The sequence below is a fragment of the Cicer arietinum genome, chromosome 5 (assembly GCF_000331145.2).
Source record: "Cicer arietinum cultivar CDC Frontier isolate Library 1 chromosome 5, Cicar.CDCFrontier_v2.0, whole genome shotgun sequence".
Taxonomy (NCBI): domain Eukaryota; kingdom Viridiplantae; phylum Streptophyta; class Magnoliopsida; order Fabales; family Fabaceae; genus Cicer; species Cicer arietinum.
Genome location: NC_021164.2, coordinates 6,784,877 through 6,795,420, shown reverse-complemented (window position 1 = coordinate 6,795,420; position 10,544 = coordinate 6,784,877). Strand labels below are relative to the sequence as shown.

At 35.3% G+C, this 10,544-nt stretch overlaps 1 protein-coding gene across 1 annotated transcript in view; it reads right to left on the bottom strand.

The window, feature by feature from the left end:
• Positions 1–9,890, bottom strand: part of LOC101489954 (E3 ubiquitin-protein ligase KEG) — a 20,005-nt gene extending 10,115 nt beyond the window's left edge. The window contains 10 exon segments of the mRNA XM_012715231.3: positions 92–226; positions 312–381; positions 383–407; positions 3,311–3,468; positions 5,004–5,161; positions 5,247–5,583; positions 5,679–5,801; positions 6,110–6,340; positions 6,437–6,799; positions 8,770–9,890. Coding sequence (XP_012570685.1) covers positions 92–226; positions 312–381; positions 383–407; positions 3,311–3,468; positions 5,004–5,161; positions 5,247–5,583; positions 5,679–5,801; positions 6,110–6,340; positions 6,437–6,799; positions 8,770–9,494 — 2,325 coding nt within the window. The 5' untranslated portion in view covers positions 9,495–9,890.
• Between the last annotated feature and the right edge of the window lie 654 nt (positions 9,891–10,544).

Here is a 10,544-nt window from a genome sequence, read left to right as displayed (position 1 = left end):
GAATGCCCAAGCCCTATAGGCTATAAGAACTTATTTGGCCAATTTATTATTGATGTAGTTATATGTGATCAAATGGGGTGCATGAGAAAACCTGCAAATTATAATCTGCCCCAGCCGCTAGAAGCAGTCCAACACATGCCTTTGCACCCCTAGCTAAGGCCAAGTGAAGAGGTATACTATTGTGCACATTGCGAATATTCACATCAACACCAGCAGCAAGAATAACCTACTCAAAGCAACCAAAACATATTAGCACCATCATAATATTTATTGATACATAATCATTTTAATCAAGAAGCTTATTCAGCTACCTGAACCAAGTCCACATCATCTGTCATAGCAGCGGTATGCAAAGCTGTCCTCCCATTCTGTGAATCTTCGCAATATCCGCACCAAGTCTCTCCCCTCTATACATAGCATGAGCAAACAAGATCAGATAATTCAACTATTGTATGACGGGAATAAATAACAAATATTATTAACGGGGAATCTACTGTACAGTATTAAGTCATCAACCCCAAGGGCATACATCAGTTATGAACAAAAATGAGCTTAGCAATTAAACAATCTAACATAGTGATGATACTCTGCTCCCACTCAAATGCAGATGAACTGCATCATGATGTTACAATAACAAATTAATTCTAGGTACAGTACTTAAGCATTTAAATTTCAAATCATAAAGAATCTAAACTTCTACTGTATATATTATATAACACGAGAACGAATTGATATGATGTGCAAAAAAAAAAAAAAAGCATCTAATTTGTACAGAGAGTTTGATCAAGTACACTACAAGCCAGACGACGCTAATATCCATTAATAATATAAGACCCTTATTCCTAATTAATTAAGGAAAAAACTTAGGAAACATAAAGAAATTAGGAATGAACTTCATATAGTGCTTGCTTGATTAAAGGATTAACTGATACTGCAATATAAGAAAAAAGCATTCAAACATTCTAAGATACACTATACACATTATCTACTCTTCAATAAAAATGAGTGTATGCAGGTAGATATGTTTATCAACTTATGATAGACAGATGTAATGACTCCAACATTCCAACCATATATGGCTCTTGAAAATTATCTGATCTTGGGAAATTCATGAAGCTCACCAGAAAAGTCTTGGCTAGAAATAAAAAATAAGCTCTATGATTTCTGGGTAGAAAGCATGGGTTCGAAGAGACTTCTTTGTATGTTGCTTGGACTATGGAGTCAAATATGTGGAAAAGGTCAGGTTAACTTTATGCTTTCACAATATCAAATAGAATTTTTTTTCCATGTTTAATAAAATAAAGTGGTAGACCTAAGAAATAATCCTTTAAATCTGGTGAGGAAGTCAAGAAACATTACAATATACAGAGGTCTGAGAAAACACAAGCAACCAGAGAGAACTGTGCTTATTCCTCTCTAGGTGGTAAAATCAACCTTATATAAGCTTGTCTGCCAACCACTCACCGTTCCACTTAACCATATCTTGTTTTAGATCTCTAGAAGGTGTGGCTCGATGAATAGAGAAGATCATGAGGGACTTCATTTGGTATGTAGTGAGAGATTACGTAAGATATTATTTTGTCAGATGAGAAGTCTATTGCACACCTAAGATTGAGGGACTGGGCCTTGGGAATTTGATTTCCAGATATGTTGCTGTGGCCTCTGGCAGTTAAATGGTTACAATACCGTCCTTTAAAGACTGCTTCATTGCACCCAAAAATTTAACCAAAATAGGTAGAGCATAAACATAACAAGTGAATGCTACTCAATACTCGTGCTTTTTCTTGGAAATTTATACCCCAAGAACACACTTTCAAAATTCAGACAACAGAAGCCGTTCTGACATCAGGTTCTGGGGATGTTTAGTGGAAATTTTTATTTTCTAGAGGCCTTCTGTAACCTTTCCAATCTTCCCACTAAGCATAATCTTCCTATGAAAAGCTTCCTTTCTTCTCAGTTCTCACCATTGTCTTGACTCTAACTTCAATAGAAACTTGAATGATAGAGAAGCTAAGCTAGTTAAAGTCCCTTCCAGCATTACTTGATTCTATTCAGTTTTCTTCCACTTAAGAAGATAGTAGAGCCGGGAGTTCGGGTTCTTTGAGAATATTCCATTGTAACTTCTTCCATTTTCTTACTCATTCTCCTAATCATCAGAGATCCACAGTTATATAATCTGATTTTGAAGTTCAAAATTCTCTCTAAAGTAGAGTCTTGTTCTGGCAAGTGATGATTAATTAGAATAATATAAATTATTTTGTGTAAGTAATAGGTCCCAATTAGCTATGAAATCTGATGTATCTAATGCACAGTTCTTGTTCATATTCGATCAGATACTTACACTTCAAGGTATCCATTTTCACATGGAACCATTTGCACTTCAAGGCTTTGTGATAGGAATAATGAAGATGAAAAGGAATAAACCTATACTGGTTTATCATAGGAAAAACAATAGGAAATAATGATGTTTCTGTTTTATAGTTAGGTGGTTAGTAGATCCTGTTTTATAGTTAGGTGGTTAGTAGATCCTGTTTTATAGTTAGGTGGTTAGTTGTTAGTTGTTAGGTAGTGCTTTTGGATCCTATCCCTTGTATAATCAGCCTATAAATAAAGGTTCCCACCTCTTTCAAAGGATCTTTGGCAAAATTAGAAATTGAGTGGTTTATACCATTGTAAGAGTGTATCCGCTCTTGTGTATCATTTTCTTTCAATCAATAAAAATCTGAGACGAATAATGCCCTTTCGCTATTGAGTAGTTCTATCAAGGAACCTAACACTTTGTCATTCATTTAAGAATAAATTTTGAGACATTATAAGTAGTTTTTGCAGTTGTCTAGTGCATTTGTTGGTGCAGAATGCTTGCATCTCTGAGGCGTATCTAACAACATCTCACTCACTTATTATGGGATATAGGATCATCTTCATTGCATCCTTTGGTGCATGGCCAATGGCTAGTTTAACGTTGCCATTGGAAATGACAGCGTTGGTCCATTCTTGATTTTCCCCCTATTTCCTTATTGAAGCCTATTCTCAGCTTTTCTTGCCCTCGAGGATTCCTTAACCTCCAAAAGTTGTGTTTCTCTCCTTTGTATCTGAACCGCAGTCAATCTTCAAAAATTACTAGACAAATTTTGGATATCTTCTTCTTGAAACATCATCTTAGGGATTAAGATACAACTAACTAACACTACAACTTAAAATGGATGTAGTATAATAATTAAGCAACCAAATAATGTAGTAAATAAAAAAATAGCTCAATCAAAAAATGCCTATTGTCAAAATCATAATCAAGCAATGATGTTTTGGATACCAATTTCATGGTCTTTCTTAGAAGCAGCTGCCATGCACAAGGCAGTGCCAATAGGGCTTGGTATGTCAATTGCTTCAGCAATCTCATCAGCATTTGCAACTTCCACCCATCTCTTCACAACAGACACATTCCATGTTGCCACACACAAGTGCAGCGGTCTGCAAATCCAGAGAAAAAATGTATGATCATTTGCAATATGCAATAATTAACGATAACAATCAAACCTTATCACACTGTATGGTTTCAATTATGAACAAAATGACACATTAAAGGAATTTCTTTTATACTAATGTAACCACAAAACAATACCATCCTATATTTATAATATAAAATTCCAAAGTAAACCAATGTAATATTCGGATTCTGAGTATGGTTTAAATATCAGATTAAGTTTGAATACGTCCTTTGAAAGAACACTAGTAACAGATCCACAAATATACTACTTAATTTTTTATTTTTTTTAATATAAATTATTTCTTGGTAGAAATCACAATCATTTTCCTAATATTAAGGAACAGAATCCCTTACTCAAAATGATAAAAACATCTTATGTCATGGCCTTTGCTACTCATATAAGGACCTAGAATAGATTATTACACTTGATTCAAACAGGAATAACAGGCTTTCCCTCCAGCAAACAATATGATAGCGTAGAAATATTGAATTGTACGGTAATCATGGAAAGCGGCGCGGAGCGCTGAACCCCAAAACCACTATAGCGGAATAGGTGCTATTGCGAAGACTAAAAATCAGAATACAAATTAAACTTAAATTCCAACAGCATACATAAGTACTAAAAAATAGAAAGAAAGAAAGAAAAAATTAAAGAACAAGAAGAAGAAGAAGAAGAGTATTGATATTAAAATTAAAATATTAGGTCACTTAAACCCTGTAAAATGACCAATCTACCCTTAATAACTAAATAAAAATTTAAAAAACAAGGAGGTTTTAACTGAATCCAAATTAGTGTGCGCAATTCCATGCAACTGACGCGAAGACGGCAAGTTTTTTCCGCGATTGGCGGCTGCCACCCTTGCACCTGTTGAACACGCGTTGCCGGCCAAAAACGTTGCAGTGGGCACCACCGCCACACCGCTATTCCAAGATCGAAAACTAAATAGAATATCAATAATAAAAGCTTAATAATTACTATCAAAAAGAAAAAACCAGTAACAATGTGCAAAGAAGAAAGTATATTAATGGATACAGTGAGATCTTCACATGAAGTAATGAAGTACAAGTATTCATAAATTCTATTTTATAAGAGACCTGTACTAGAAAATATCAATGCCAAGTTAACAAAATCTTTATTTGCTGCATATTATATTAGCTCCTTTTTGCTTACAAAAGAAACCTATATTATCTTTAGAATAAATCCCTCAGAAAGAAAAGGAGAATGATATGAGAATCAATGTGTTAAGTATGTTACAAAAGACCTACAAGGATCCATCTAAAGGAAATTTTGTTCCTTTATTTTGAGAATATTTAATTAATATCCTTTTTCAAATTAGGATTTGTACCGAAAGTTATGGGTTTTAGATAAAATTGCCGAATATTTAAATATTATATAATCTGTTATTGAATATTCCAATAGTTGATTAAGTTTTTATACCTCAACACTGATTGACACACTTTGACATACTTGGCATACAAATTCAAAGATATAGAAAACTGAATCTAAGTTGTTACTCACGTCAGATTTTTTGAATTCAAGATGGCCATTGATCGACAGCCTCCATTTTCCACTATCACAAGAGCACAGTCTGTAAACTTCTTGGCAACTGCCCTATGCAGTACAGATTCACCTTCATCATCCACTGCATTGGGATCGGCTCCGGCTAAAAGTAACTCCTGGTATTTGTCCACATATATTTTAGGTGAATATGGCTTTAATAAAGAAAAGGAAGCGTCAAAGTAAAATTTAAGGAAAACGCACTCGCATGCAATCTGGCTGGCCATGATAGGCACAAACGTGAGCTACTGATGGGCCAAAGCCATCTCTCAATCGTGACCTCACACTAGCATTTCTTTTTATGAGGCTGCGCACACATTCATGGGACCCAGCTGCTAAGGCAAAAACAAGAGGAGGATCCCCCTCTTTGTCCAAGACATCAACATTTGCCTCTTCATACTCCAGAATTGTCTCGACAAGTTCTGCACTGCCACGTCTACAAGCCAAGTGGAGAGCTGTTTGTCCATCAGCATTTTGAGCTTCCAACAGAGAAGATATGTAGTTGCTTCCATTTTCTGATGCAGCCTTTGCCAGAAAGTCCCTGTACAATAAATACAAATAAAATGAATGAAATGAAAAAAACAAAAACACAATTATAGTAAAACTAGCTAAATCAATAAAAGTTGAGACACCAACCTAACACCAGTAACATCCCCTTCAGACACAAGTCGATGAAGACGATTTGGGTCCTGAGGAACTTCTAATTCAGGTACTGGGGAAGGCTCCGTCACATTTGATACAGATCCCTTAACAAAGTCACTGCATAGAAGACCCAAATTATATTTTTACAGTAAAAACAAATGTTGAAAATGCAAATAGATTTTCAATTTACATATCCAATGGAAATAACTTATTATTGAATTATGCACTTAAGAAATAAGCTCTCATAGATAAGCACGTATTGAATGAATACTTAATTAAGAATTTTATCCAAATGTCCCCTGAAGAAAATTGTGCATTGGGCTCACATTTCCATACTAAATCAAAGACACCTTAACTGCTCAATCAGATGCTATAAAAACTACCTTGAATATGCAGTCATGGATATAATAACTTAACAAACTTACTTATCAGGGCTTGCAGGCGGGCTGCGAGGTATTTCTTGCAAATGACGGAGAAATATTGCCAGCATTGCATTAAAAGTAGGTCTTTTAGATGGCTTGAATTGTAAGCACTCTCCAATCATCTTCCACAATTCCCTTGGAATTCCACCACCAACCACACTAGCATATTGTGGAGGCTGTTTCTTCGCCTTGACAACTGCTCGATAGATTTCCTCTGCACTTAAACCAGCCCAACTGCACAAGAATAAAATTTTCAATAAGGAATTTGAAAAAGAAGATGGAAGAAAATAAGGAAAAAAGCTTGAGTAAATAATAAGTTGCTCCACGTACGGAATGGCACCCGTGCACATCTCCACCAATGTACAACCAAAACTCCAGGCATCTGATTCGGGAGATATACCTATTCCATCATCCCAGAACAAATTTAATGACTTCTTCACAGGTTCCCAAGCCTCTGGGGCCGTATAGTGTGGACTGAGCATTATACATTCCATACAGGAATGGATCTTTGAGGAGTCACACTCAGGCCGAGCCTTCCAGCATGAGGGCTTCTTCAAAATTGTAGCAAGTCCGTAATCAGAAACCACAGCATGACCATTTGCATCCAGAAGTAGATTGGAAGGCTTTAAATTCATGCAAACAACGCCAGCAGCGTGAAGCTCAACAACCCCTCGTGCAACGTCTGCCCCATATCTACATTTGGCAAATTTCAATGTTACTATTCATGGCTGTAAAGGGCCATTGAAATGCCATACAGAATAACTAAAACCCCGCCAAAATAATTATTAAGCTGCCTATATTATATGCACAAGAAAACAAGCAATTAAATCAAAGGATAAAATTATTCAGACAAAATCTTCTTTAAATAATCCATACAAAGTATTCAACTACTCCCTCTGATTCCAATTATAAGAAGAAAATAAAAAATAAACATCAAAACCAATGCACTCATTTCTTATTGTAACTTTTAGAATGTTTTTCCAAATGTTCCCTCAAGGAAAACTGAGACATGAGATACAGCCACTAATATTAAAAAGACAAACAATTTAAATGAGGGTAAAAAAGTCATTTATGCAATAAATACATCTTACAAATTGTAACTTTTTTATATAAATAGGACCAAAAATTCTCTTATAATTTGGAGCAGAAGGAGTATTTCACTGTTTTACGATGTTCTTATACCTAAAGGACCTAAAAGTAAAGGGCTGGAGTAAAATGTATAAATTTAAGACATGAATAAACCATTCTGATTTAGTGAAGCCTAGATGATCACCCAGATAGAGTTAAACGTAAAAATTTAGACATGAATAAACCATTCTGATTTAGTTAAAGCCTAGATGATCACCCAGATAGAGTTTCCCTTCCCAGCATCGATTAGTCATCGGCTAGAAGAGACAGTAACATTTCATTTGCTCCAAAATCTAACAAGATTGTAGTGTTTCCTACTTATACCAGTGAAATTGCTACAATAATTGTGTCGTGGTTTCAAATTACAGGTCACATAAGTTGATAAAATGTGGTCTCAGTTCATGTAATCTTACCTAGGTTTTGACAACCACATAATCAGTTCATAACAATTCACAGGAGCAGGATTAAATGATTAATTGATAACATTAAAAAAAAATAAGGTGTTGCAAGTTGCAACTATATTTTTAAATTGTAGTATGCAACCGCAATGATGGCACAATATTAAGGTTTTATATTGTGCCATCATTGCAATATAACGGCAACCGCTAAATTGCAGTCTGATTAATTAATACCATTTTCTGTTGCTGCAGTATTAAAGTTTGCAAGGTAACGACAACCGCTAGTTAAAATCATCATCATAACGTCAACATGCAACACAGTAGAAAGTAGTTATAAAGTAGAAACTAAATTTAAAACCATGGTTATTTGATTACTAATCAAACAAATCAAGAGAAACTAAACTAATCCGAAACAATAATCACTCACTAAGCTACTAAGTGACTACTAACTACTTAGTCAAATCAATTTCCTCCAATGAGATTATTCAAAACATCAACATTAACAGAAAATGCTAACAAGATTACAGTGTTTCCTACTCATACCAGTGAAATTGCTACAATAATCATCATGGTTTCAAATTACAAGTCACATAAGTTGATAAAACGTGGTCTCAGTTCACGTAAACTTACCTAGGTTTTGACAACGACTTAATCAGTTCATCACACTTTACAATCACAATAGCAGGATTAATTATTACCATAAAAATAGGTGTTGCAAGTTGCGACCGTAGATCTAATTTGCAGTCCGCAACCGCAATTATGGCACAATAGAAAGGTTTACGAGGTTTCTGCGGCGGCATCGACCGCATTTTTTCTGCAGTATTTAAAGTTTGCAACGTAACGACAATTTATTTAAAACGGTTATTTAAAACGGTCATCGCAACGTCAACATGCAACACAATAGAAAGTAGTTAGGAAGTGGAAAATACAAACTAAATTCAAAACCATGATTTGATTACTCATCAGACAACTCAACAAATCCAAAACCATAATCACTCACTAAGCTACTTAGTGATTACTAACTACCTAGTCAAATCAATATCTTCCAATGAGATTAATCAAAACAACAACATGAACAGAAAATGCTAAATCTGAATATAAAAAGTAAACAAAAAGAAATCAAAAAATTTCAAAAACCTTAGAACTTGCTCCAAAGTGAGTCTTCCTTCATTTCTCTGCATCTCAGATTGAACCGATCCATAACACCTATCCATCACAAGACACAAACTCTCATCAACCTTCATCGCTCCATGAAAAGTACAAACATTCCTACACCACATCGAAGCCCTACGCAAATCCTCCAATTTCCCTAACATCCAATCCAAATCCATTCCTTCAATCATAACCGCTTTCTTCACCGCCACATGATGCCGACACCGTCCACCTCCGATCACCGCTGTCCACATCTCCACACCAGCTCTCCTCCCTTCCCCAATCCTTCTCACAAGTTTCAAATCCTGATGCGCACCGACTTCAATCACCGGAGCACAACCACCGGAACTCGACGTCTGCGAGCCGCGGCTGTTCCGGCGTCGTTTCTCATCGTCGCCGTCGTCAACTTCGCCGTCATCTCCATCTTCCTCCTCGTCGGTTAAGTCACAGTCTCCGGCGGCGGAAACATCAGCGGCGGAGTGGATTAACGAAAGAACGGCGTAGTTTTTGCGTAACGCTTGAACAGAGTTGCCGACGGTTGACACGTGGCGACACCGCGGACACGTGAGAGAAGCATCTGAAGAAGCTGCGAACATTCTAGAAAGACAGTCTCTGCAGAATCCATGGCCACATTGAAGAAGAAGCGGAACTCGTTCTTCTTCGTTGTACCGCGTTTGGCAAACCGAACAACAAGGGATTTTCATTTTCATTTTTTTTTCTTCTCTCTCTCTTAATTTTTCCTTCTATTTATTATCTCTCTCTATTGTGTTCTTCTTTCTTCGACGCACGTTCAACTAGCTTTTAAGTTTAACCCTTGCTAGGAAGAAAAGCACGTTTGATCCGAAATTGAGCTGAGAGTATCATTTGTATAAGAAAATGGAAGTAGTTAAGGGTGTGAATAGCAGATCCATGAGTTAAGTAAAGTTGGGAAGGATATTGAACTATGAAAGGTGAATAAGAAGAGTGATCAATTAAGCTAATGGTGAACGAAATCTAGAGAGAGAAAGAAATTTAGAAAGATAAAGACGAAAGAAGGGTGTGATTTGTGAAAGGGGTTTTCGGAGTATGCTTTTTCAGTTTTATTTTATTTCTCATTTTGTGACAAATGGGTTTGGCCTAGGTGGGTAGGAAATTAGGAATGATGAATCGGAACTATTTGGTGGCTTGGACTTTGAAGTCCTGCTCGATAGAATAGTGAAAATAATTGGGAGGAATTTTTTCTACCCCAAGTCACTTATGAAAAAACTTAGTTTTATGTAGTTTGAATATGTCTTTTTTTTTTTAGACAAAAGAATATATATAAAATAATTTTAATATTGATATTCATCGAGTATTTTGCATTTTGTTAAATCACAAAGATATTTTAAATTTTATCGTATGATATGACAATACAATATTTTTTATTATATGATAATAGAAAATTATTTTACATTATCTATACATATTTATTATACTTTTAGACAAAACAAAATTATGTTTTTGTTTGAATGTGTATTTTTTAAATGATCAATGATATTTAGTATAAGTGTTAGTTTCACAAATTACACCTACGCTTTTGATGAAAAACATGGAAAGTTGAGTGCGGAATTAGCTATTGAGAGTATCGTTGGTAAGTTGAGTGCGGCATTAGCCATTGAGAGTATTGTTGGTAACAATTAGCATTTTCCTTCAAAAATCATGTATAATTTAAAAAAAAATGTAGAATGAGTTGTTTTAATTTTTTAAAGAAAAGATAAAGTCATTCCAATTAATTTGATAGT